General features: G+C 55.8%; 2 protein-coding genes across 4 annotated transcripts in view; one reads left to right on the plus strand and one right to left on the minus strand.

Annotated features, from left to right (window-relative positions):
• Positions 1-14,301, plus strand: part of HSF1 (heat shock transcription factor 1) — a 15,336-nt gene extending 1,035 nt beyond the window's left edge. Inside the window, exons 2-14 of one of the 2 annotated variants that reach the window (XM_081116547.1) lie at positions 9,257-9,365; positions 9,761-9,897; positions 10,058-10,182; positions 11,267-11,342; positions 11,415-11,476; positions 11,564-11,660; positions 11,746-11,882; positions 11,968-12,240; positions 12,574-12,657; positions 13,426-13,531; positions 13,601-13,666; positions 13,751-13,820; positions 13,901-14,301. In XM_081116547.1, the coding sequence (XP_080972673.1) occupies positions 9,257-9,365; positions 9,761-9,897; positions 10,058-10,182; positions 11,267-11,342; positions 11,415-11,476; positions 11,564-11,660; positions 11,746-11,882; positions 11,968-12,240; positions 12,574-12,657; positions 13,426-13,531; positions 13,601-13,666; positions 13,751-13,820; positions 13,901-14,106 (1,548 nt within the window). In that variant the 3' untranslated portion in view covers positions 14,107-14,301. The remainder of the gene's footprint in view (positions 1-9,256; positions 9,366-9,760; positions 9,898-10,057; positions 10,183-11,266; positions 11,343-11,414; positions 11,477-11,563; positions 11,661-11,745; positions 11,883-11,967; positions 12,241-12,573; positions 12,658-13,425; positions 13,532-13,600; positions 13,667-13,750; positions 13,821-13,900) is intronic. The other variant, XM_081116548.1, reaches the window with a different exon arrangement.
• A 1,376-nt stretch (positions 14,302-15,677) lies between these two features.
• DGAT1 (diacylglycerol O-acyltransferase 1) lies at positions 15,678-24,164 on the minus strand. 2 transcript variants are annotated; one of them, XM_081116903.1, is made up of 17 exons: positions 23,873-24,164; positions 19,530-19,617; positions 18,465-18,505; positions 18,272-18,357; positions 18,137-18,189; positions 17,820-17,925; positions 17,572-17,685; positions 17,398-17,478; positions 17,199-17,302; positions 17,077-17,115; positions 16,941-16,982; positions 16,821-16,865; positions 16,637-16,749; positions 16,496-16,561; positions 16,326-16,413; positions 16,172-16,234; positions 15,678-16,076 (listed from the first exon to the last, which is right to left on the minus strand). In XM_081116903.1, the coding sequence occupies exons 1-17, from the start codon at positions 24,076-24,078 to the stop codon at positions 15,921-15,923; spliced, it is 1,491 nt and encodes a 496-aa protein (XP_080973029.1). In that variant the 5' UTR covers positions 24,079-24,164; the 3' UTR covers positions 15,678-15,920. The 2 variants fall into 2 exon arrangements, with proteins under 2 accessions (XP_080973029.1, XP_080973028.1); XM_081116902.1 differs by having other exon boundaries at positions 17,398-17,685.
• Positions 24,165-26,855: the final 2,691 nt, after the last annotated feature.

A 26,855-nucleotide genomic window follows, 5' to 3' on the forward strand; every position in this document is an offset into this window, starting at 1 on the left:
CCTTTCATAATCTTAAGCTCTTAGGACCAAACAAAAGTCTGGACTGGAGGCCTGGCTCTCTCACTCTTGGATTGTCTGCTGAAGCTCTGCTCTGCTTTGCCTGAAGAGTGTTTGGGAATAAAGAGACTAGAAATCATGTAGTGTTCCCATTGGAGACATTTTCTGTTGGCTCCAGTGCCATCTTTGTGCAGGTGTTCTCCATTCCCCAGTGCCTGTTTCTTAACTGGCGACACAAGTCCCAAAGAGCGTCTTGTGCTTTCCCACAGGCTGTCCCATCACCACCATCCCCTTGTTCTAGACCTTGAACTTTACTGACCAAGAGAAATGACCCCATGGTTTTCTCCTCATTTATTATTATGTTTATTTTAACGTAGCCATAGTCAGCTTTATTGAGTTGACCGTCCATCAGAAGGGCACATCATCTCTTCCTTTATCCTGCCTTCCTCCTCCTCTTTCTTTCTCTGAACTCTCAGGGAACAGTCTTACCCAGTTCAGGGAGGGGCATCAGAGATACTCTGGGGTAGTCTGAGCTTAATTCAACTAGGATGATTTGTCCTGCCCCTTAATCTGCTTGCTGTTTGTGCTTATAGAGATTGTGAGACATGTAGGTGGAGCCCTACAGGCATACTTCCAGGACCCGCAGTCTGTAGTCTGGTCAAAGCCTTTGCGCAGGAAAGTCAGATAGCAGTCAGGCCTGTGACAGCCTCCACTCACAGTGGCCACAGTAGCCCTAAGCCCTGTTGGCCAGTTCTTCGTGGAGAGAAGAGCCAGCTGGAGCTGGAGCTGGAGCGTTTAATCCTACCTGGTCTGTGTAGCTTGGGATCATGGCCAGGGTGAGGCACTCAGGGACAGTTTAAGGAGGTACTTCTTTTTAGATCCACCTATACTTGGAGGCCCTGCTTAAATTTTGGCCCCTGGTGTCTCTCGGGCCTCATCCTAGTCCCAGCCTGGTCAGTGCAGTTCTCCTCTTTGGAAGTAGGAATGACCCTAACAGTTGTGTGGGGCTGGGAGAAATCCCAGAGTCTTAGTGACTGGAGGTCACCAAGGCCAGGGTCCAACCCAGGTGGTCCGTGTGAGTGCCAGTGGTCAGAGGGTCACTTGAGAGGCCAGGTCTCTGGTTGGAGAGTCTGGGGCAGAGTGGTCCCTGCAGTTAGGTCACCGTCTTCCCATGAGACCACTCAAAGAATTGGCCTGGGCACTCAGAGCTGGCCATGGACCGTTTTCCGAGCTCCCGTGGCAGGCAGGTCCACCCGTCCTTCCTGGCTCAGCCTGTTATGGCCCAAAAGCCTGCTGAGCCCATTCTCAGGCAACTGGCAGGACCCAGCAGGTCCTGGGGGCCCCGCCCTTGGTGATCTGGCACTTGACCCAAAGTGCTGAAGGAGTGCCCCAGGTTATGGCACTCCAGGAGCAGAATGTGAGGTGCTCTGCAAGGCTGGAGGCTCCCTGTGCCTCCCTAAGCCCGAATGGTTGGCTGCGGTGATGACCAGTGAGCAGTATCACAGCTGTCCTTGTTAACTCCTTATGTGCAGCATGAGGCTGAGCTCTATGTGTATCAGTTCTGTTCCATCCACAACCATGCAGGGAGGTGACAAATGGCCATTTTGTAAATAAGAAAACTGAGTTTCAAAGACATCAAGAAACTTAAAGTTAAGAGCTAGACAATGGTTGAACCAATTCTGTTATATATACATATATGTGTGTATATATGTATATATATATATATATAGATTTCAGAGAGAGGAAGGGAGAGAGGGACAGAGAGAGAGAGAGAGAGAGAGAGAGAGAGAGAGAGAGAGAGAAATCAATGATGGGGGAATCATTGATCAGCTGCCTCCTGCACACCCCTTACCCTGAATTGAGCCACAACCTGGGCATGTGCCCTGACCAGGAATAGAACAGTGATCTCCTGGATCATAGGTTGATGCTCAACCACTGAGCCACGCCGGCTGGGCTTGTTGAAACCAATTCTGAAGTCAAAATTCTCTCTGCTGACATCCAGCCATTGCTTGCTGCCTGCCTTTGCCAGGAACTCCACGTCTCCTGATTGGAGACAGCCCACTAAGGCCCACGGGGTGAAAGCTCTGGCCTGACGCCAGCTGCTTTCTTAGCCCCCAGCCACACTTGGACTGACCACTACAGGGTTCACCGTCAGGGTTGTAGCACTTCTCTTTAACAATGCATTGGACATTGTGGTCAAACAATATGGCAAATAAACAAATGAAAAACATAAAGATTGGAAAGTAAGACATAAGACTGTCTCCATTCCTAGAAAACGTTGTCATTTAGAGAGAGGAAGGGAAAGGGAGAGGAAAACATCGATGCGAGAGCAAAACATTGGTCTGCTGTCTCCCGCATGCCCCCCACCAGAGACGGAGCCCACAACCTGAGCATGTGCCCTAACCAGGGACCGAACCAACAACCCTTTGGGACATGAGACAACTCTCAACCAACTGAGGCACACTGGCCAGGGCACAGAGTTTATTCTTGTATTATTACTTATTAATTGTATTCTTTTCCATACAAACAACTATAAGCCTCCTTTGCCCCAGCCTGTATTTCTAAATACTAGTGATACACGTTTAGAGTGGAAATGTTTACAAGAGTGTCAAAAACCACAAACTAGTAGTTGCCTTACCTATTGCTGTGTGAGCAGTGACCTGAAAGTGACTGCTCAAAACAACAAGCACACATTATCTCAGTTTCTGAGAGTCACTGACAGATTCTGGCTCAAGGTCTCTCATGAGGTTGCAGTCATCTCAAGACCCAGCTGTGGATGAGACCTACTTCCAAGTTCACTGCACTGCTTATTGGCAAGAGGCTTAATCCCTCACCATGTGGGACACTCCGGACTGCCAACAACAGGTCAACTTAGAGCAAGTAATCTAAGAGAGCCAGAGCCCAGAGTAGCTTTGCAGTGTGTTTTTTTGTTTGTTTGTTTTTAAATATGTCTTTATTAATTTCAGAGAGAGGGAGATAGAAACATCAATGATGAGAGTTTCATTGATGCTGCCTCCTGCACGCCCCCTACTGGGGATCGAGCTGGTAACCCGGGCACGTGCCCCAACGGGGACTCGAACCACTATCTCCTGGATCATAGGCCGATGCTCAACTCCTGAGCCACGCCAGCCAGGCTGCAGTGTGTTCTTGAGTGCCATCACATCTGCTGGATGCTACTTGTCACACAGAACAACCCAGCACATCATGGGAGGAGACAGTACAGGTGTGAACTAGAGGTAGGGGTCATTGGGGGTCAACTACAAAACACTGCTAAGAAAAATCAAAGACCCAGATAAGTGGAGAGAAGTGCCATGGTCATAAGCAGAGACTCAGTATTGGTAAGATGAGAATAGACTCCGCACAATCCCTGTGAACTCCTAGCAGGCATCTATACAGGTATTGAGAAGCTGATCTTAGAGTTTATATGAAAAAGCAAAGGACAGAGAATAGCCAAGCTTTTTTTCCCAAAGGAGAACAAAGTTGGTAGACTCACACCATGTGATTTCAAGACTTACTACAAAGCTGTAATAACCAATGCCAAGTGACGTTAGACAACTATAAACGGAACAGAGATAGACCCGTAAGAGCTAAAACTAATAAAACTTCTAGAAGGAAAAAACCCAGACACAAATGCTGATAGCACTTTTATTCATAATAGTCAAAACAGAACAGAACCGCAGTGGCCACCAACTGGTGACTGGATAACCAGACTGCAGTGCTACTCAGCAGCTTACCCATGCAACACTGGCTACCTCCCAAAAGCATTAGGCTCAGTGAAAGGTGCCAAACACAAAAGGCTATATACTCTGTGATTCCATTTACATGACATTCTGGAAAACTTAATACCATGGGTTCAAAAGTCTGATCAGTGGTGGCCTGGAGATGAGGGAGGGATTGACTGCAGAGGAACATAAGTGTAATTTGGGGGGTGATGGAAAATGTTTTCTATTCCTTGCTTGTGGTAAACAACTCTATGGCAAAATCATTTCACCTTCGTGATTAAAATGGTAAATGTGATGTAGGTTATATGTTCCTTTTTAGAAGTATTGGGGGGAGTACCTAATGGCCAGCTGTGTAGAGTTGCCCAGTTAACAGAGGTGGAGCTCAGCAGTCTGTCCTGGGAGCAAGGCAGGATGTGGTTTAAGTCATGGAGATGGATGGTAGATGTCACCTGGGGAGTGCCTTCATCAAGACTAAGGAGGAGGTTACAGCCCCAGAAGGAATTGTATTTTCTTCCCTCATCTCCCATCTGAGAGGATCTCCATGTCCTATGCCACAGACCTTCCCAGCAGTCCACCAAATGCCTGTTCTCTAAATGTGAGATCTACCTAAAGCAGTGCCTAGCAGGAAATGAAGTGACTATTAGGAAATAAAAATGACTTCTAAGCTTCCACCTTAAGAAAGTAAAAAAGCCCTGGCTGGGTGGCTCAGTTGGTTGGAGCCTCATCCTGTACACCAGAAGGTCACTGGTTCAATTCCCTTTCAGGCACATACTCAGGTTGCAAGTTCAGTCCCCAGTCCAGGTGTGTGTATGGAGAGCAGCCTGTTGATGTCTCTCTCATACCAATATTTCTCTCCCTCCTCCTCTCCCTCTCTGAAATCAATGGGAATGGATCCTTGGGTGAGGGGCATAAAAAACAACAACACAGGGCTCAGGGTCTATCTCCAAATCCATGTTTCTCCCCCCCCCCCCCCCCCCCCGCCCTTCAAAACAAATCAACCAAAAAAATAAAAACTACATTTTGGGTAATGTAGTACTTCTAGATGATTTCCACCCTCCCCACCCCTAAGCTTGTTTTTGTTGTTTTTTGCTCATTTGTTTTGTGCCGGGGCTGGTCTGTTAAGTGAGGTCTATTTCCTCCTTCTTTGAACTCTTAGTTCACTGCCTCATGTTATACCAGCCTTTAGACTCTATAATTACTGCCTTACTGTCCTGTTGTTTTTGACAGTGCCCTAGGGCACAAATTGTTCAGCAATCTGATCCAAACTAAATTGGAGCAGTGGTAGTTTTTGAGGTCTCTGAGCCCAGGAGGGCTCTTAGTTGTCTCCTTTCTGTGTAAACAAGCTGGCCCTGGTTTAGCTTGTTACTCTTAATTTGGAGGACCTATTGTTTTCAAGAACACCCTTAGGCTTGAACTTTCTCACCCTCTGTTTCAAATAAAGTGAGTCCCCTTGGGGAGAGCTTTAGAGAGCTCTCTTCCTTTGGACTGCCTGTCCCCTGAGCCAACTCTCTGAACTACTACTCTGGGTGCTGGACAGGGCAGTAGCCTCTTGTCTTCTCAGCTTGCCTCTTGTGGCATGGATGCTCTGTCCTACCTGCTAGCTGAGTGAGGGTAATGGGAGCCCCAATATTCTCAGCCTGCCATGCCTTTGTTAGAGCCTCTATTCTATGGGTGGGGGCAAAATGAAGAAGGGGACCCCCAACCTCTTTGTTGCAATCCCCAGCCATTTTGCCTCTTCACCTTGGAGCTGGGTCAGATGAGAAATGCTAGAAATGCTGTGCCCCGCCCCCTCATGAGATACAGTCAGCCTTGATTGGAAACTGAGGGGAGAGTAGTCCACATCTTCTTGGCTATACCCCTCAAAGTGTAGTGTCAATCAAGGCAAATTGGTGTGACAAGGGGAGAGTGGGTTGTGGCTCAAATGCTAGACTCACTGTTCCTAAAGAGTTTTAGAAGATTTTCGTAAATAAATGTTTTTCTGTTGTTATATGCCTTCGGGACAATTCCAAAGACTATGTTAATTTAGTAAGCTATGCTTGCTTTACTTCGAAGTGGTTCAATGGGTCTGCTCACACTGCCATCCCAGAAGTGGAACTTGCTCCTTCATTTCCTAAGGCTAGTTTTGTTGGGTATAGAATTCTTGGTTGACTGGGGTTTTTTCCCCCTTTTACCACATTTATTTATTTATTTACTTATTTGTAGAAAAGCAAGCAAGAATTTATTGAGCACAGCAAAAACACACTAAGGACAGTGAAACAAAGAAGGGCATAGAAGAAGCAACAGGAGAGCCTAGGTTGGACTGCTTTGGCTCACTGAGAAGTCAGAAAAGGGGACCTTGGAGACATGTTCAGGGGGTTAGCCTGAAATGAGCTGCCACTGCCCAATGCTCCCCTGGTTGCAAGTCTTGTTGGGTCCCTTGGAGTTCAGGAAATACATGCTTGAGGGGGAAGGGAATAGCACAGGTGTGCTCCCTGGAGGGAGAGTGCTTCAGCACCTTTTTTTTTGTTGTTAATCCTCACCAGAGGATATTTTTTCTATTGAGTTTTGGGGTTTTTGGGGGGGGTTTTGTTTTGGTGTTTTTTTTTTTAGAGAAAGAGTGGAAGGGAGGGAGGGAGGGAGGGAGGAGAGAGAGAAACATCACTGTAACAGAGACACATCAATTGGTTGCTTCCTGCACGGGCCTTGCCTGATGCAGGCATCAAAACTGCAATCTAGGTACATACCCTTGACTGGAAATTGAACCTGCAACCCTTCAGCATTTGGCCTGACACTCTAAAAACTGAGGCACACCAAGGCTCAGCACCTCTAATATAACCCCACTGCCTTCTGGCCTCCACTGTTGCTGGTAGAAACCAATTGTTGATCTTACTAAGGATTTCTTGTGCATGATGAGTCTATTTTGCTTTCCAGGTTCTCTCTTGATCTTTTGCTTTCTGCAGTTTGACTCTAAAGTGTCTAGGTGTGAATTTCTTTGAGTTTACGCTACTTGGAGTTTGTTTAGCTTCCTGAATATTTTTCAAATTTGGGGAGTATGGGGCCATTATTTCTTCAGATATTCTTTCTGACCCTTTTTCTCCTCTCCTGGGATGCCCATTATGCATATGTTGGGGTTTGGTAGTGTCCCACGTGCTTCTGAGGATCTGTTCATTTTGTTTGTTTTTTCTTTCTGTTCCTCAGACTGGATAATCTCAATTGGAGTATCTTCATGTTTGCTGATTCCTTCTTCCTGCTCAGATCTTAAATCTGAGTTGCTATATTTTTTAACTTCAGAATTTCGGATTGGTTCATTTTTATTTGTTTTGTTTCTCTATTCTGTGAGATACTGTCATGCTTTCTTTTATTTCTTTAGATGCAGTTTTGTTTAGTTCTTTGAAAACATGTGAAATAGCTGACTTAAAGTCTTTGTCTAGTAAGTCAAACATCTGAGCTTCCTTAGGGACAGTTTCTATTGATTGCTTTTTTTCCTTGTGTATGGGCCATACCATGTTTCTTTGCATGTCTCATAATTTTTTGTTGAAAACTAGACTTTTAATTAGCATAATGTGGCATATATTAAACTCTAGATATCAGATCCCGCCCCCCCTTTTATCCCTAGGATTTATTGCTGTTGCTGTTTCTTGTAGCTGTTGCGATTTGACTTTTCTGAACTAAATCTGGACTGTACTTTGTTTTTGTTTTGTTAATCCTTACCCAAGGATGTTTTTTCCATTGATTTCTTAGAGAGAGTGGAAGGGAAGGAGAGAGACAGAGAGAGAGAAACATCAGTGGTTGCCTCTCCACATGCCCTGACCTGGCCAGGATTGAGCCTGCAACCCAGGTACATGCCCTTGACCAGGAATCAAACCTGAGACTCTTCAGTCCATGGGCCGATGCACCTAACTCCTGAGCCAAACCGACTAGGGAAATCTGCACCTTTTATATTCTTTGTTTGTGACCACTGAAGTCCTTGTTCACTTACCTTAGTGGTCAGGTAGTGAAGGGGACAGAAATTTCCTTTAGGAACCAGTAAATCTTCCAGTCTCTGATAGGGGACTCTGGGTATGTGTTGGGGGCATGCCTTCAACACTCAGCCAGGCAGTTGACAACTCCATCCTCTTCTTCCTGCTTATGCAGAGTCTCCAGATCAGCCAGAGGTGAGAGCTTAGGGCTTTCTAGGGTGTTCCCTGAGTGTGCACACAGCCCTAAACATGCATGTGGCTTCTGCAGCTTTTCAAAGTTCTCTTGGTATCTCTACCCTGCTCTTCCTTTTTTTTTTAACATATTTTTATTGATTTCAGAGAGGAAAGGAGAAATAGAAACATCAATGATGAGTCGTTGATTGACTGCCTCCTGCACTCCCCATGCTGGGGTTCAAGCCCACCCCCCAGGCATGTGCCCTGACCAGGAATCAAACCTTGATCTCCTGGATCCTAGGTTGATGCTCAACCACTGGGCCCCAGCTCTTCCTTGTAAGTTTTCTGGTGAGCCTATTTGTTATCCACTGTCTTAGGCAGCCACAAGGTTTTAAAATTAGATATCTCTCCCTCGCCAGTTTGCTCAGTGGGTAGAACGTCAACCTGCAGACTGAAGGTTTCTGGGTTCGATTCCAGCCAAGGGCATTTACCTCGGTTGCAGGCTTGGCCCCAGTGGGGGCATGTGCAGGAGGCAACCAATGTGTCTCTCTCACATTGATGTTTCTCTCTCTCCCACACTCTCTGAAAAGCAATGGAACCCTTGCTGGTTTGGCTCAGTGGTTAGAGCATCATCGGCCTGCAGACTGAAGGGTCCCAGGTTCAATTCCAGCCAAGGGCACATACCTCCATTGCAGGCTTGATCCCTAGGGCATATGCAGGAGGTAACCGATCAATGTATCTCTCTCCCATTCTTTTTTTCTATCTCTTCCTCTCCCTTTCTCTCTCTGAAATCAATAAAGACATATTTTTAAAAAGAAAAGAAAGGGAAGGGGAAAGAGGAAGGGAAAGGAAAAAGAAAAAAGGAAAGGGAAAGGGAAAGGAATGCTCCAGTCCTGGATTAACACTGCAGGGATCATTCTGGCTTTTCCCTGCCAGTATCTTTAACTCCTTTCCCCAACACAGGGAGCCTGCCCCGTGGCCTTAATACATTCACGGGGTTGCATGTCCGCACCCTGACACCCCTTGTGGAAAGAAATGGAAGAAGCAAGTAGTGTAGGGATTTTGTATAGTCTGTTTCTCATCTCAGATGCCAAGATGAAAATGAAATTGCATGTCTGAGCACACTGTTTTTTCCTCCAGAATAACTGAAATAAGGTTCCCATTTTCTTGACTGCCTTAATTTGGGGTCTTAGCTGTTCTTAGGGTAAATTTGCTTATTAAAGCTAAAGTGGGATTCCCCTAAAGAATGGGCCTGAAGGGCTGTGGTGTTTCATGAATGTAAACTTGGCTTGGGGAAGCTCCAGGACCCTGGGGTGGGGGCTCCCTGACTGTGATGAGGCTCCTCACCCTTCTCCAGCCCTACGGATCCCAGGGCCTCAGCCCCACAGGATATGAGTGTGACTCCACCCGCATGTCTCCTGGCAGAGTGGGAACAGCTTCCATGTGTACGACCAGGGCCAGTTTGCCAAGGAGGTGCTGCCCAAGTACTTCAAGCACAACAACATGGCCAGCTTCGTGCGGCAGCTTAACATGTGTGAGTGCCCCGCCCTCTGGGTTTCATGGTGGGGCAGCAGGATGCCAGCACAGTGACCCTGCCTGTGGTGAAGGACAGAGCCACCAGGTTTTGATCCCTGATCCCCAGGCTGGGGTAGGTGTCCTCTTCCCCAGGGAAAACAGTCCTCATGGGACTGAACCTGAGGTCCCAGGGAAAAGTTCACGAAGCCTCAGCCAGCCACGGCCACATCTGTGTGGGGACATGGGGTCTCTTAGACCCAGACTGCCCAGCTCCTGCAGGCAGGGACTCTGAGATGACAGTGCTGAGTGTGAGGGGAGCCTCCCTTCATCCACCAGTGGGGCTTGACTGGGCTAGAGTGGGGGGGTCTGGTCCCCAGTCCTGAGGCAGTGCTGCCCTTGCCCCATCATGTGCAGATGGCTTCCGGAAGGTGGTGCACATTGAGCAGGGTGGCCTGGTCAAGCCAGAGAGGGACGACACTGAGTTTCAGCATCCATGCTTCCTGCGTGGACAGGAACAGCTCCTTGAGAACATCAAGAGGAAGGTGACCAGCGTAAGTAGCAGCCTTCCCATCCCCAAATCCTCCGGCCTCACTGCACCAAGCCCTCTTCCTAATGGCCCCCTCCAGGCTGCAGCCCCTTTGCCCTTTCCCCCATGTCCCAGACCACCTCTTCTGGGGCGGCCATCATAGTGACCCTTCTATGTGGACCCAGGTGTCCACCCTGAAGAGCGAGGACATAAAGATTCACCAGGACAGTGTCACCAAGCTGCTGACCGATGTGCAGCTGATGAAGGGGAAGCAGGAGAGCATGGACTCCAAGCTGCTGGCCATGAAGCAGTAGGTCGCATGGCGGGGGGGTGGGGATAGACAGGCAGGGCAAAGGCAAGGGTGAGACACTGACAGCAGGCCACTGTGTCCTGGGCCTCTCCCCACCTCCTGCAGTATGTGTGGCAGGTGCTTTCGGTGCTCTCAGGTCTTTTGTTCCCCAAACACAGAATTAGGTTTGGACTTGCATACCCTCAGGCCCCTGCCTGGCCATCCTCCTTTCCCAGGAGGTGGGGTCTGACCAGTTCTTGCAGCAGCACGCAGAGCTGTGCTCCTCCGAGCACTAGCCACATTCTTGGGCTGCTCACACCAGCCCTCCAGGCTCCCCCTGTAGGCCAGGGTGGCCAGGCCCCTCCTGCTGGCTCCCGCTGTCCCTGGCATCACTCAGCACAGGTGTCACCTCTCCTGCCTATCCCCACCTCAGTCCTAGGGAACAAGCAGCAGGTGCTTTCTGGAACCCCTGCTACTGGCACATGTCTGATAACCATATAACCAGCCTTGTGCTACCCCCTCAGCCAAGATCCCCAGGAAGGCCAGCTTGCCTCATGCATTTGAGGGTCCTGGGAACCTCAGGAATTCAGCCTGGGGTGGCTGTCCTTGGCTCAGGGTAACCTCAGAGCTGCTCAGGGGAAGGTCCTTGTGACCCATGTCATGGAAGTGGCTCCTGGGCTCTAATTCTCTTCACATTGGGTGCCAGGTGAGCTTGGCCTTCCAGACATGGGTACCTCTCTAAGTGAGGCCAAAAGGATCAACTCTGTCAAGAAGACATGGGGGGGCCTTGGCAGGGCTTCCTTACCAGAAGGGCAGACCTGCTCACAGCCCCGCTCACCTGGTTGGGGGGATATGCTCCAGTGACCATTCTCTGAGGCCACCTCTGAGCTACTTTCAGGTTCTAAGGGTGGTAGTGCCAGCAAGCCCTGGCCTGCACCCTAGTCCTATCACATAGCCAGTCCTTGTCCATAGTGGGGACAACCTAGCAATATGTGGTCACCAACAGCCCTGCACCTGCCCAGGTTGGGGTGGTGTGTTTGTGAAGCCCCTCCAACCTGGTGCTCCTGGAATCTGGCCCCACCAACTGCACCCTGGTCTGTTGCAGCGAGAATGAGGCCCTATGGCGGGAGGTGGCCAGCCTGCGGCAGAAGCACGCCCAGCAGCAGAAAGTCGTCAACAAGGTATGAGGCGGGCCAGCAGAGCACCAGTGGTCCCCATCCTCAGCTCTGCTAACTGTGCTTTTCCCCCCACAGCTTATCCAGTTTCTCATCTCGCTGGTGCAGTCGAATCGGATCCTGGGGGTGAAGAGAAAGATGTGAGGCGTTGTGGGTGCCCAATCCTCAGAACTGGGTCACGGGTGCCACCAGGGCCAGGAGGCAGCTAACCCCACCCTTCCCCACAGCCCCCTGATGCTGAATGACAGTGGCTCAGCACATTCCTTGCCCAAGTACAGCCGGCAGTATTCCCTGGAGCCCATCCAAGGCTCTGGTCCTTACTCGGTAAGCTCTAGGCACAGTGGGCCTGGCTGGGTGGGATGGGTGCTGCCTCAGCACCAGCCACATGTGTCACCTCCTTTGATGGCAGGCTCCATCTCCGGCCTACAGCAGCTCCAGCCTCTACTCCCCAGATACCATTTCCAGCTCCGGACCCATCATCTCTGACATCACTGAGTTGGCTCCCGGCAGCCCCTTGGCCTCCCCCTCCAGGAGCATAGATGAACGGTGGGGACCACATCATCTCCCAGGTGGTCAGAAGAGGGCTTTGTTCCACCGAGGTGCCTGCTAATGTGTGTCCCCCCACCTGCAGGTCCTTGTCAAGCAGCCCCCTGGTGCGAGTCAAGGAAGAACCTCCTAGTCCTCCTCGGAGCCCCCAGGTGGAGGAGGCGAGTCCCAGGCGCCTGTCCTCAGTTGTGGAGACTCCCCTGTCCCCAGCTGCCCTCATTGACTCCATTCTGGGGGAGAGTGAGCCTGCCCCCACTGCCTCAGCCACACCCCTCACAGATGCGGAGGCCCAGCCTCCCTCCACCCCACCCACCTCCTCGGCCCCTGAGAAGTGCCTCAGCGTAGCCTGCCTGGACAAGTGAGTGCTGCCCTTCACCACAGCCTGGACCTCTAGCTAGGACTGTCCTGGAGGGCTGAGTACAGGCTCTACAGACTTGGTCTTGAGCTCAGAGCTTTGGTTTGGGGAGGGAGGTGGAGACCAACCAGGCTGCCTCACAGCCTTTTCACTGCAGGAGTCAAGGGTGGTGTGATCTGTTGCACCTGCTCTCTGGGCCACCCTGGCTGCAGCTGTCACCTGGTCCTGCTGCCCAGCAGAGGCCCTGCCCCCAGAAGCCGGGTGCATAAGGGCAGGGGTTACGGCACCCGCCGGGCCCCTGCCTGCAATGGGGGCTCTTGTCTTTGTATCTTGCAGTTTGGCTCGCACTCCACAGATGTCTGGGGTCGCCCGCCTCTTCCCTTACCCCTCCTCCTCTCTGCATGGCCGATTCCAGCCAGGGTTAGCGCTGTCCCCCATGGGGAGGGAGGAGGGCTCTGCCAGAGCTCGGGCCCCTCCCCAGCAGTGGACCACTTGGTCCTGCCTGGTGAACAGGTATCCTGGGCCCTCTGCAGGGGGCATGGTTCCCCCAGACTCTGGGGCCCAGGCCAGTGCCCCAAGTCACTGACTGACAGGGAGAGGTCTCCCAGCCTGGCATGGCTGTTATTATGGTCAGGGTCCCTACTGCTGTACAGACTGGCTTTTTCTCCATGTGGGGCTGGCCCCATGGGAACCTCCAGGAGCCGGCCTGGACTCTCAGACAATGTCACAGGTGCGCCCCATGGCCCAGGACATTCTCAGTCACAGCCACCAGACCTGGGTGTCTTTCCCACATGCACCAGGGGAGAGACCAGCCCACCACACACTGAGCACAGCTCCCTTCCCCATCCCTACTATCTTCCAGTGCAAAGGCAAGACCTCCCCAAGCCTGAAAAACTGCCCTCAGCCTGTTCTGAGCACCGAACCCTTTTGGGCAGCTTTAAGTGCTGCCAGAGGCCTTACAGGGCCTGGCAGTGACAGGATCTCAGCCAGCATGGCCCAAGCCACTCTCCCCCCAGTGGCTAGGCTTCCAGGCCCTTTCCACACACATACACACTGCCCCTATGGCCCCAAGCAGGGATGGGTGTGGCTGAGGGGAGCCCTCTGGCAGGCGGATAGTGGCTACAGGGGAAGGTGTCTGGGTGGGGGTGTCTGGGGCAGTGCCTCAGCTGCCCCACTCACTCTGGCTAGGGCCGAGCTCAGTGAGCACTTGGACACCATGGACTCCAACCTGGACAACCTTCAGACCATGCTGACAAGCCACGGCTTCAGCGTGGACACCAGTGCCCTGCTAGATGTGAGTCCTGCCCCCGTCCCCCTCCCACCCTGCTCATAAGCACCGCTTGACTCTCCTCCTCTCTTGCAGCTGTTCAGCCCCTCGGTGACAGTGCCAGACATGAACCTGCCCGACCTGGACAGCAGCCTGGCCAGTGTGTGTAGAATGGGGGGTGAGGGGGGTGAGGGGAGGTGATGAGCGGGACAAGCAGGAACCCTTACTGCCCTCCTGTCCCAGCAGATCCAGGAGCTTCTTTCTCCCCAGGATCCCCCCAGGTCTCTTGAGGCAGAGAACAGTAGCCCTGACTCAGGTGAGCAAGCCCCACCTGCCTGTCCCCCCATCCCCTCCAGTCCCCTCCTGCCAGCACCCTAACCTGGTCCCACCCCCCAGGAAAACAGCTGGTGCACTACACGGCACAACCCCTGTTCCTGATGGACCCAGGCCCCATGGACATGGGGAGCAGCGACCTGCCTGTGCTCTTTGAGCTAGGGGAGGGCTCCTACTTCTCAGAGGGGGATGACTATGCAGACGACCCCACCATCTCCCTGCTGACAGGCTCCGAGCCCCCCAAAGCCAAGGACCCAACTGTCTCCTAGAGGACCCACGAGGAGGGCCAGCTGGCCTCTGTCAGCAGTGAGGGCCCCAGCCCCGCATGACATGACTTGCTTGGGGCTTCACAGCCACGCCGAATTGACCAATACTGTGGGCTTTCACAAATTGTATTTTTGGTTTTTACATGAGTCCTTCTTTCCCCCTCCATAGAAATAAACATATAGCTATATGTATACATATATATATATGTATGTGTATATATATACATATATATATATGTAGACAAACGGACAAGACAGGCAGAGATCTATAAAGGACAGGCTCTACACTGGCCTTCTGTGTCCACTTCCTCCCAGGGTACAGTGAGGAGGGGCCCAGGGTGCACCTGTGCCCACCTGACTCCACACATGTGCACTCATAATTATTAAAGGACCAGGGAGGGGTCAGTGGGGCTGCAGGATCCCTCTTCCCCACACCTCCCCAGTAGGAGCCCATGTGAGACACAGCTTGTCTTCCCGCAGAGCATTCACAAGGTGCTAGGCCAGGTTTGGGACGGGAGCGGTTCTGGCCAAAGAGAAAGGGATTGCAGCCCTGCCTTCTGGGTCTGTCTCCCAAGCTCTGCTAGCCAAGGAGTGGGGGAGACACAGTCTGCCTGACACCTAGCACCCCCAGGAGTTTCCCTCAGTGCTCACCATCCTCCTTGGGCAGGGGCCAGGAGATACTACCTCATTCTGGGCTCCAAGGGGCACCCCCCAAGTAGACCCTTTCCCTCCAACACCTCCATGGCTCAAGGGAGGTAAGGACTTAGAGTTGGGCAGATTCTGGTTGGGGCAGGGGTGGCACAGCTGACACCACCACCCAGGCATCTCAGACACAGCCCCTGTGGGGGCCATAGCTGCAAATCAGGGCATACCTGGCCTGGCATAGCCCCAGGCTTTTCAATCCTGAAAGCAGACCCACAACAATAAGGTGGGAACAGGCCCAGGGCTGCCTCCCACCCCACCCCCATCAGGCCTGGCAGGTGGCAGAGTCTGGGAACAGCATCCTGAGGGCTGCACCATGGGAACTACCCAGCCCCAGGGTCTCCCACTCAGGTCAGTATAGACAGTTGCTCCAGAGGCACCCATGCCCCTGCCTCTCTCTGGATGTATCCACTAATGAGAGGGAGACCCCAGGCAAGGATTGGTGTTGATACTTGACCCTCTAACCTGCCCTAGCCTCCAACCCCTGCCCAAGCCAAGGTCTGCTTCTAGGAAGACTAGGCACCTATTTCTGAGCCACACACCCCCATATAGGATTAATGGGAGGTGGCCAGACAAGAAGTCTGACCTTAGCTGAGCCTTTTTAGGCAATGAGAGTTGCTACCCATGATATCTGGTAGGGTCTGCCTGACTCCCAACACAGCCCCTCACACCCCCACCCAAGGGCACTGTTCTCCCAGGGCATGGGCTCCAGGGAGGCCTGTGGGACTGTTTCCCATCCCAAGAGCACCACAGCAAAGCCTAAGAAGGCCCTTTTCTGAGCCCCTAGAGCAGCTGCTTCCCATAGCACTGTTGGACCATGTGGTATGGGGGCTATCACCTCCCACCAGCCCAGCACCCTCAGTAGGCCAAGGTCACTCTGGACAGTCCTTTATTGACACCCTTGGACAAGATCAGCACAGATTCTTGGGGAACTGGCCTGTGCTGGGTCTCCCATTCCTGAAGGGCAGAAGGAGCCCCATAGGGGCGGAGAGGCCTCCCAAGGGCCAGGAGGAGGCAATGGGCAGCCAGCCCCCTCCCCAGCACACAGGCAGGGGTGAACTCGCCATGGGCAGTGAGGCAGGTGACGTGGCAGTGAGGAGTGTGGGCTAAGTAGCTCAGGCCCCTGCCGACAGGGCCTCATGATGAAGCACGTAGTAGTCGTGGACATACATGAGCACAGCCACTGGCTGCCCGATGATGAGCGTCAGCCACACAGCTGCGTTGCCGTAGTTGCCACGGAAGAAACGGCTCACTATCCAGGCCAGCGGGATCTGGGGGCAAGGGGGTACACAGTCAGCTGCCCATGATGACCACAGGGCTGTCTGCCCCAGGTACACATAAAAGGGTGAGGCCACAGGGTGCTCACCTGAGCCATCATGCCGGTAAAGGCCCAGAGACGGAACATGCGCAGAGGGATGCTCACCAGGTACTGGGTGGGTGGGAGAAAGGGGTGTCACCTAGCTCCTTGGCCACAGCCACCCCAGCTTCAGGCCTGAGGCAAGACGCCCAAAAGCACTGACCTCATGGAAGAAGGCTGAGGCCAGGAACACCCCAGTCCTGGCAACCCACTTGCTGTAGCCACGCCGGAGCATCGGCTTGTAGAAGTGTCTGGGGGGGGGGAGAAGGCCATGGATGGGCGCCCAGGTCCACTCAAGGGCTGGCCACCACCCACCACACTTAACACACCTACCTGAGACACCACTTGTGCACTGGGATATTCCAGTTCTGCCAGAAGTAGGTGACAGACTCAGAGTTCCTGGGGTTAAGAGACAGTAGGTGATCAGATGGCACCATGACCCACCCCAGCCCCAGCCCCAAGCAGGTCACCCACCACCAGTCCCGGTAGAACTCTCGGTCTCCAAACTGCAGGAGCTCGCCTACTGCATTCAGGCAGGAGTGGAAGAGCCAGTAGAAGAAGATGAGCCAGATGAGGTGGTTGGGGACCTGGGGGGGGGGGGGTGTCAGACTCCACAGCCACCTACCCTCACACCCCACCCACCACCCAGCCTGCTCACCGCCAACTTCAGGAGACGCTCGATGATGCGTGAGTAGTCCATGTCCTGTGGGGACAAGGCTCAGCTGGCTCCCTATTCCACCCCACCCCCTCCAAGCCTCAGGGGAGCCTGAACACTCACCTTGAAGGGCTTCATGGAGTTCTGGATAGTGGGGACCATCCACTGCAAAGGAGGGCACAGCTTCAGCTCCTGCCCACTGAGCATCCAGGCAGGACACCTATGCCAACCTCACCCCACCCCATCCTGCTCTTCATACCTGCTGGATAAGCCCCACCTGGAGCTGGGTGAAGAACAGCTGAGGGAAAAAGCAGAGAGCAGCAAGCTGAGCCCCCCAGCATCTGGTGGGCCCTGGAGCCCCTCAGAGCCCCCCAGCCTCACCATCTCAAGTAGCCGCCGCAGCAGGAAGCGCTTTCGGATGCGAGGGGAGCGGGGAAAGTTGAGTTCATAACACAGTGTAGGAGCAAAGAGGAAGTAGTACAAATCTGGAATGGGAGGGCAGAGCTGGCACCAGGGCCTAGCCTGCTGACCCCACCACTGTCCGACCACCACCCTCAGGCCTGCGCTGCAGGCTCCTCACCACGGTAGGTCAGGTTGTCTGGGTACCTCACAGTGCCCGTGAGTTGGGCCGCCCCACCATTGGCCTTCTTACTTGTAGAAGCTGGGAGGTGGCAAGGGGAAGAGAGGAATGGGTAAAGTGAGGCCCTGCTGCTGCCCAGGTCCCACCCCCACACCACGGCAGACATCCCCTCACCGGCCTTAGCCTTGGCACTAGCCCTGCGCTCTCGGCACCACAGGTTGACGTGCCAGTAGGAGAACAGCTTGAGGAACAGGATGGTGTACACAATCAGGGCCAGCACGGCGCCCACTGCAGGAGAGGCAGGCTCAGGCCATGGCCTCCCACACCACCCACAGGAGAGCTACGGCCACAGGGCAACCCCTGAGCTGGCCTGGGTCTCTCCTGAGGCCCCCCACAAGACAGGCTGGGATGGGGGGGGGCACCTGGAGTGATGGACTCCAGGAGGAAGGCCACAGATGCTGGGAAGCAGAGAATGGTGGCCAGGTTGACCATGTGCAGCAGCAGTCCTGCCTGCTCCGTCAAGGCACCCTGGGGTGGAGAGGAGCATACTCAGCCAGGGCCCCCACTCCCTGGACAACGGGTCTCCCTAGGCAAAAGCTGCCAGGCCTAGGATGTAGCTCCTCCCAGGAAAGCCACACACACTCTAAAGCATAGTGGGGAAGGTGGCACCCTGCCCTAAGCCCAGGCCTGGTGAAGAGTGGACCTCTGACCAGGAAAGAGGCATGAGGGCACTGCTTACCACTGCCAAGCGCTTCTCCACTTGGAAGGCAGCCACAGCAAAGACATTGGCCACTGAGAACAGAAGAGCATAGGGCACGTTCAGGTCAGGATGAGTCCTCTTCCCACCCAAGGCCCTCCTCCCTACTGAGCTCACCAATAACCAGGCACAGGGCGGGCCAGCTGTAGGGGTCCTTTAGGAACAGAGACACCACCTGGATGGGGTCCACCAGAATGCCGTACCTGGGGGTTGGGGAGATGAGGGCCTGAGCAGGTAAAGGGGGCCTGAGTTGGCTGTGAGAGTAGCTGGGCCTCAAGGGTGGGGCCAGGGCCCTAGGGAAGACACTCACTTGATGAGATTCTCCAAAAACAACCGTGCATTGCTCAAGATCTGCAAGAAAGGGGAGGGCATAGAAGCTCTGAGCACACTGCACATCTGCGGGGTGGGGATGACAGAGGCTCCAGAAGCAGGGCAAAGGCTGTGAGGCTGTGCCAAGGGCCAGGCAGGCCCAGGGGCTGCAGAACAGACAGTGCTTCCCAGCTGCCAAGCCTCTTTACAAACTCAGCCCAGGCCAGGAATGGCCTCCAGAGGACAAGGGGACATCATCTGATGATGTCCCCTTGCCCAGCCAACCTCTCACCCACCAGGCAGTCTGCCCCCCACAGCTCTCCTGGGAGTAGAGGCAGGGAGGGTATGGGTGTGCCTGGAGCCTCTTCCACACAGGCAGCCACAGGAGCCTTGCCTTTGACACGGAGGCAGGTGTGTCGTGTCGGGGTGAGGGTCGAAGGCCTAGGGCCACATCAGCCCTGAGTGGTAGGGGCTGCGCCCAGAGAGGCCCTTGTCCCCTGCCCCGCCCTGCATAACTGCCCCTTTGAGCCCTGAACTCCAGCTGCTTCTGGGCCAGGACTGCTAGTCCCACCCCCACAAAGTGCCAGCAGGAACTGAGCCCCAGAGGCAGGGGCCTCAAGCCAGGTCACAGGGTAAGGTGGAGGCATCTTCCTGGGGGGTACCTATGACCCAGGCTGAGGGAGAGGGGCTGGAGGCCTGCAGAGCAATGGCTGGGTTGCTGCACTGAGCCCCGACGCCACCATCTCACCCCTGCTGGCCCCAGGCCAGACCAGCCATGGGCTCCATACCCACAAGGACCATTCAGGAGCAAAGGGAATAATTCTTAGACCCCAAAACCACTCATGCATGCTGCTAGCGAAGCCCCGTTCCCATAGAACACCCTGTCCACAACCCCACAGCTTACCATCCCAGGGCCAGCCACCCATCCTATCCTCTCCTCTCTGTTCTCCAGTACCCCTCAACCACAGCTCACAGCACAAAGGCCTCCCACACAAACCCCAGCCATACAAATTGTGCTCAAATAGAAGCCACCCTCAATTGACTCCCCAGCCACCACCCTACTCACCAGCATCACCACACACCAATTCAGGATGCCACGGTAGTTGCTGAAGCCACTGTCCGAGCTGAACAAAGAATCCTGCAGACGGTGGCACCTGACAGGGTGGGAGACACTGAGAACCTTGGGCAGGGCCAAAAGCTGCACACACCTCCAGGACCGGGACAGGTTAGGGCCCTGGCAGATACCTGAGAGCTCGGCCAAATCCAGCCCCTCACTCTGGGCAACTTATCCATCCCAACACAGGAGCTATGGTCCATACTCCCTACTCCAACCCTCTCTTCTACTCACACACCCTACCCATTTACAGTCTGAGAGGAGTCAGGCAGGATCCTGCTCTCAGGACCACCCCAGGGCCCGCCCCTCCAAGCACCAGGCAAGGGCATGCCATAGACAGAAGCAAGCCAGCCCTGCCCAGCCCAGGGCAACGTGGGCTGGAGCACCCTAGGCCAGGAGCCCAGCCTCACTCCACAGAGGCCTCTAGCTGCTACCACCCACACTGGCTCTGGAGTGGTGATGGGCCCACAGGAAGAGTCCACCCCAGGGATCTGTGGGCCCACCCAGCAATGCTGGACAGAGGTGGGGGCATGAGGCAAATCTACCTTGCTCAGTCAGCCCATATCACCACCCAGCGAGCTGAAGGGTCCTCACCTCAAACTACCTCCTCCTCACACTTGGCCTACACACCTCTGAATAGGCAAAGGGACCCAGGCCAAGGGCCAGCTGAGCACCCCTTATGTGACCTTCCAGGGAGCAGTGCCTGGCCAGCCCTCATGCACTTGTGGCTTCCCAATTGTTTTGAGAAGTGACAGCCTGTCCCAGTTCAACCATGGGTAAGTACTGAGTTCCTACTGGGCTGGGGAGCTGAGAGGAGCCCACCTAATGGCAGGGGGTCTCCCACAGAAGCATGCAGGATTGCTCCCACCAAGAGCTAGGGTGTTGGGATACATCAGCAGACCTGCCTGATCCTCAGGGTAATGCAGAGGTGGAGGAGGGGCTACAGCTTGTTCACAGGCTGTGCCCAACCTCACCCCAGCAGCATGCCAGCAGGAAGCCCCACAAAACATTGAGCAAGGCCTCCAGTTTTGTAAGAGGTGAGGCCAGAGCCTCCGCTTCCCTCCTGCAGACATACATCCCTGTCTTGAGAGGTACCCAGATCAGGGAAGTGGGCACCACAGCTCTTCTCAGGGCTAGCCCTGCCTCAGTGGCAAGCCTGACTACAGTTGGGGTCAGCACTCAAGATGAGAGGTGAGGAACCAAGAAGCCAAGATGCTGCTCAGTATTCTTCAGCCAGGACAGTGCAGACAAGTTACCTCTGCCTCCCAGACCAAAATCTGCAACTTTGCCCAGCCCACCTGCCTCAAAGTCGCAGGCCTGGTCAACTTGCACCCACCTTCCAGGTCCCTCCTGGGCCTCACAGTAAGGCTGTGATCTCCACCTAAGGCTCTCTTCTCCATGAATCTCTGCACCTGCCTTTCCACAAAGGTGGGTAGGGGTCCGAGGCCCAACTCCCCAGAGAGTATGGTCTCTGAGCCTGTCCCAGGTGCCCTCCCCCAAGTTCAAGCCCATTGGCTTTCACTGGAACACACCCAAAGCCTCCTCCTGCGGTGCTGGTGCTGGCAGGGCACACCCACAGGGCTGTTTCACAACACTGTGACCCCTGCCCCCTTTGGGCCACCAAGACGGTGCTGGCTTTATTTGCGGCAATCTCTAAGATGAAAATGAGGGTGGAGAAAGGGTGTCTTTTTCCACTCTGACACAAAATAATGTTATAGAACCTTTTAGACCTTTCCCAACTGGCCCATGCCCATCCTTCAGTGTCTTCCACAGGCCTCCTTATCATCCTCAACCCCAGGCAGCACCCTTCCTCCACAGGTCAGAGACCTGCCAATTCAGGGAAGGAAGCCCACCAACCACCAAGGCCCACAAAGGTCCAGCCTCGCCAATGCAGTAAGCAGCAGTGAACCAGAGAGCAGATAGGCACACTGGCATAGGAGGCAGGATCTGGCCATCATGCCAGAACTGTCTTTGTCACCCTCTCCCCTACTGCTGGGGCTACCCACACCTCTGTGCCCTGTGGGGGTCCTACACCCACTCCCCTGGTCCACCCAGCCAGCAGAGCCATTCTAAATCATCACACACGTGTCACCTCACTCAGCCATCACATCAGCACTGGGAGCTGGACACACAGAAAAATTGAGGCTCGACAAGGTTAGAAGCTCGCCCAGAGGCACAGCCCCCAATTATGAACCATGCCTGGGACTACAGGATCCAGCTCCTGGGCCAAGCAGAGCAAAGAGGGAGCAGAGTGCCAGCTCACCTCTCAGCTGCCACCTCCTCAGCACTTCTTCCACCCAGCCTCTGGGCCAAGCCCTGGAGTGCAAGGTGGCTGAGTGAGCTACCCATATTCTCAGACCCTGCTGGAAGGGGAGAAACAGAGGACACCCCAGGGACAAACACCCTGGGAGAGCCATGAACTGAGGGAGAGCTGTGGGAAGGAGTGAGCTACAGGCATAGCAGAAAGGGGTGCCCTCTCCTTCCTGCCCCACAGCCACACCCTGCCCCTGGGTTGGAAGAAATGAGCTCATACCCAGAGCCTGACCTGCCTCCTGCCCAGGCCAAGGTGAGCAGGAAGTATAGGGAGGGGTAAGAAGGAAGGGAGAGAGAAAAGGCCACAAAGCAGGGGGGACAGGCAGGTCCAGAGGAGGTGGTGTCCCAGAGGCCAAGTCCCAGGAGGGCAGCCAGACAAGGCAGGCTCAGCCACCCCTCAGACCAAAGCCCCAACCCCAGGGGACGCTGAACCTTGTGGCATCCTGGTTTGAGGAACAAGCACACATAGTCTACATGTCCTGGAAACCAGGAGGGGACTGCAAGCACCAGGTTCCCTCCAGCCCTGGGCAGGCCCATCCCTGCCACCTACTGCTCCTCTTCCCAGAGGTCCAGACCTCTAGGGTGGGCAGACAGGGACCCCACTCACTCCACCCAGCTAGCAAAAGCACAGGACAGGCTTCTGGCCACCTGGCCTGTGCAGAGCAGCAAAGTGACTACCCATTCCAGAGTGGCAGCTTGGCCTAGAGCCAGTACTCCCCCTCCCTGCACCCCATCTCACACAAAAGGGCCTGATTCCCACCTCCTCTAGGGCTAGCCATGCCCCTGCCCCCTGGAGAAGATAACTCAGGGAGTTAACAGAGGGTACTTCAGAACCCCCATTCTTTGCAGCCTCCCTCAACAGTACCCCACAGGAAGCAAGCACCCCCCTCAGTAGAGCCACCCTTCTCTGGGACAAAGCCTTCGTGAACTTCGTGTCTGACCTTTGCTCACACTGCTCAGCACTGGGATTATCTTATCTCTCAGGTGGACTGTGAGCACTCTAAGGGTGGGGACAGTGCCCAAACCCCAGCTGCCCTTGCCCCAGGGCACCCCATGAAGAAAGCCTCAGTTCTTGTTTACTAAGAGAGCAAATCCTTGCCAACCAACCGACTGTCCACTTCCTCCTTGGTAACTTCTAGTCCTGATGCTGCTCCCAAAGCCAGAGCCCCCAAGGCCCCCTAAGCCAAGATGAAGGCTGGAGGGTGGCAAAAGGACCTCTTGGCGCCATCTTGGAAGATGAAGCCAGTGTTCAGACAAGCCAGGTCCTCCCCATCAGCCTCGCCGCTTCCTCTGACGCCTCCTGTCAGAATTTCACCTGTGGGTGGGCCCACTTCAAACCCCTCTCCTGTACTCCAACCAGGACCCAACTCTGTCCCTACAGCAAGCGCTAGGGCCCCGGGCCAGCCAAGCACTGGGTGAGGGATGAAAGAGCCAGGAAAGGAAGGGACCCCTGTCTCTCCTCTGCATGGACAGAAAAGCCTCTTACTGCTCCTGTCCTCAGGCAGCCCCAGTCTCCTGCTGGTCCCCTCCCCAGCTGGCCCGCCCTCCTCTACCCCTAAGGCACCCCTCACAGCCCTCAGGAGGGACCCCCTTCATCCCAAATCGCCGGATCCAAATCATCTCCCTCCAGACAGAGGAAACTTGTGCATGGCTGGAACCAGCCCGCCTAAGCCGCGAGGCTCCTGACTCACCCTGGGAGAGCATCAGGACCCACCCGAGGATGTGCAGACGGAGGAGGGTCTGGGAGCTGGGGCTGCTGCCGGCTCCCTTCTGCGCCCCCCGAGTGACCTCGGCAGGCGACCCTCCACCCCGAGGCCTCAGTTTCCCAATGGGAGCCCAAGGGGCACGCCAGTCTACGCGAAGTCCTGGGACCAGGCTCTCGGACTAGGAGCCCGCGCTGCTGCGGCCACGCCCGAGGGCAGGGGAGGGTCGCAAGGGTCTCGGTCGGTGGCCAGAGGTTATGAGTCAGTAGCTCCGCTAACCTCAGATCCCAGTGGCCGCTGCCCACGTCGGCGTCTCCGTCCTTGCCCTTCTCAGGGGCCGGGGCCGCGGCCGGGGCCGGCGCGTCCCCCCCGGCGCCCACGTCCCGCACCTCTTCTTCCGCCGCCGCGGGGCCGCCGCCCTGGCTCGCGGTTCGCGACCCCGTCCTCCGGCGCCGGGAGCCGCCCGCGCCGCCGCGGTCCCCCATGGCTCAGCCCGCACCTTGCCGAGGCCCAGTCGTGGCCCGCCGGGCTCTCAGCGCCGGAGCCCGCGGCCCCGCCTCCGGACCCAAGGCCAACGGCCGCCACCGCCCCCTGCCGGCCGCCGTAGCCCGCGCGCCGGCCCGCGCCGCCAATCAGCGCGCGGCCGCCAGGTCTGCCGCGGTCCGCCGCCGCGTCGCCGAGAGCCGCTCACTGCCGGGCGGCCGCGGCGCGCGCCCATTTGTAGTCCGCGGGCGCGCGGGGCACCCTGGGAGTCGTGGTCGCCAGACGCGGGGCACCCTGGGAGTCGTGGTCGCCAGACGCGGGGCACCCTGGGAGTCGTGGTCTCCGACGCCGGGCGCCCTGGGCGCGGTGGTCGCCGCGCGCGAGCCCGAGGGCGGCGGCTGCGTGCGGCGGGCCGCAGCCCTTGCTCCCCACGGCCTCGGCGTCTCCGCGGACACGCCGGCTTGCTGGCAGCTGCGCGCCTCCCTGGCTGCTTGCCTGCCTCGTGGCCCACTCCGTAACCACAGGCGCGCAGTGTGGGGATGGAGGTTAGTTACGAAACGCCTTCTGCGTTACCGTCCGGCGGCCGGTCGGAGCCCTGTCCGCGGGAGCGCGCCTCGCCCACCATCCAGCTCTTTGGTTCCCGAGAGCGCACCTTGCGGAGCACGGCTGTGAGGACCACCGCAGGCACCACTTCTCCTCGACTCATATTGTCAGACAAGCGCCCGGCCAGAGAATAGAGCCGAGAAAGGCCCCAGGTCCCGTGTCCCCGCGTCGCCCGCCCTGCCCGCCGATGCCCGGGACCCGACGCGGGTAGGGAGACGGTGTTGGCAAGCGGAGTAGCCACGCCCCGGCACGCCCCCTCCAACCGACCTCCCTTCGGCCCTCGTCCGCAGACCTGCGGGGCCTCTCCCTCCCCCCCCCCCCCCGTTTCCAACCCGGGCCAGTTTAGCCAGGGCGTGGGGAGCCCGGAGTGCCGGATCGCAGGGACCCAGAGGCTTCTGTCATTGGACAGCCTATGCAGTCGCCCCTGTGGTTAAACGAAAGTAATCCACCGTGACAACCGCAAAATGCGGCCCGCGGGCTGGCAATTCCGCGTCCCACCTTATAAACAGGCTCAGCCTGGGGTCAGTGGCCTCTCCTATGGGCCTAGCTCTCCCCTGCACCACCACCTCTACAACAGCGCCCAGTCCCCCTGGTGACACATTCTTGCTGCCACCGGGCCTTCTGGGGCTGATGCTACCCTGGCATCCCTATTGGCAGTCTGGGGCTACCTAGCAGGTATCTTCCAGTAGGCTGCTTGAAGGGGCCGCCCTGACTGGGAGATTAGCCCCCGCGTGCCCACGTGGCGCAGCTTCGGTGGGTCAGGCCCAGCCCTGTCTCCCATCCAGCCTCCCAAAATGTTTATCTGTTCACTGAACCACCCAGGCCAGACAGAGTATTGATCCCAAGGGAGAGAGGACAAAGGGTAGGTCCTCTTGGGAGGCCGAAGAGTAGGGGTCATTGGACAGCCTATGCAGTCGCCTCTGTGGTTAAACGAAAGTAATCCACCGTGACAACCGCAAAATGCGGCCCGCGGGCTGGCAATTCCGCGTCCCACCTTAGCTTAACCCATATCTTGCACGGGGCATGAAATGTGAACATCCTGGATCTCGGGATTCGTGGACTTACTGGGGGCTCAGCTCTGGTTTACCAAAAAAACACACCTATAGCAGCAGAACCCATTAGTCATTCTGAGAAGAGCTCTGCCACTCCATCCCCGCTCCATCTCCCAGGCCAAGAACAGGGAAGACTCGCACTGGCGCCCACGTGTCCCCACGCGCCTTCTGGCCTTGCTGGTCTCCAATGCAGAACCAAAAACTAGAGGGATGGCCCCGTCTGGGACGCCGATTGGCAGAGGAGAAGATTGACGGTTCACGCTACCAGTAGGCTCAGAGCAGAGCAGCCGAAGAAAAGTGAGGATGGATCGTGTTGGAGGCGTGTAACTGCGTCCACGTCCCTGGTCCAAGGGGCCGGCTGACAAGTGGAGACCGGAGTGAGGTGACCAGAACGGACCGGGCATGGGGCCAGGGGGAAGCCAAGGTTCCCGCACTGGGGTTGAGGGCGATGAAGGCAGGGCCGCGAGCCAAAGGGGAGGCACGGACTGTGAGCGCACCAATAAGGAAGAACCTCGGCACCTGCGGGGACCCGGCTGGGGGGGAAGGCGGGGCCCATGTAAGCCCCACCCAGAGCATCAGGCCAACTGGTTAGCACCCGCTGCAGGGGTTAGGCTCCCCTGCTGTCCACCGGATAGAGTCCGCGTAGGCCTGTCCTCTGCCAGTGTGGGAACAGCTGTGCTGACCCTCGGCTGACCTCGTTTGACCATATGTCTCCAAAGACTTTGGGCCTCTCAGCTCATGCCTAGCTATCTCAGTGTCAACCCTGTCCCGGGCTGACCCGCACAGCACAGCCCCACCCCTCATTTCCTCAACTTGACAGATCTTCTCGAGAGCCCCGGGTCTGTGGGTGGCTGTAGAAGCCTCTCTGACCCTGGATACCTCCTCCCCAGATGCGAGGTGGGGGGAGGCACCTATCCCCTGAGTCTGAGGGTCAGGATGTGGGCAGCAGGCTGCAGCAAGGAATCAAACCTCACACTCTCTCCAATCCCAATTTTCTCCACTGGTACCAAGAGTGCTTGCTGGTGGCTGTTAGGCCTGCCAGGGCAGCAGGAACCCCTGCAGGGAGAGTAGGGGCACCTCAGGCCATAGGACTGCAGGCCCTGCTGTACCTGCTCTGCCCGTTC

This window comes from Miniopterus schreibersii, assembly GCF_964146895.1.
Source record: "Miniopterus schreibersii genome assembly, chromosome: 17".
In the NCBI taxonomy this organism is placed as follows: Eukaryota; Metazoa; Chordata; class Mammalia; order Chiroptera; family Miniopteridae; genus Miniopterus; species Miniopterus schreibersii.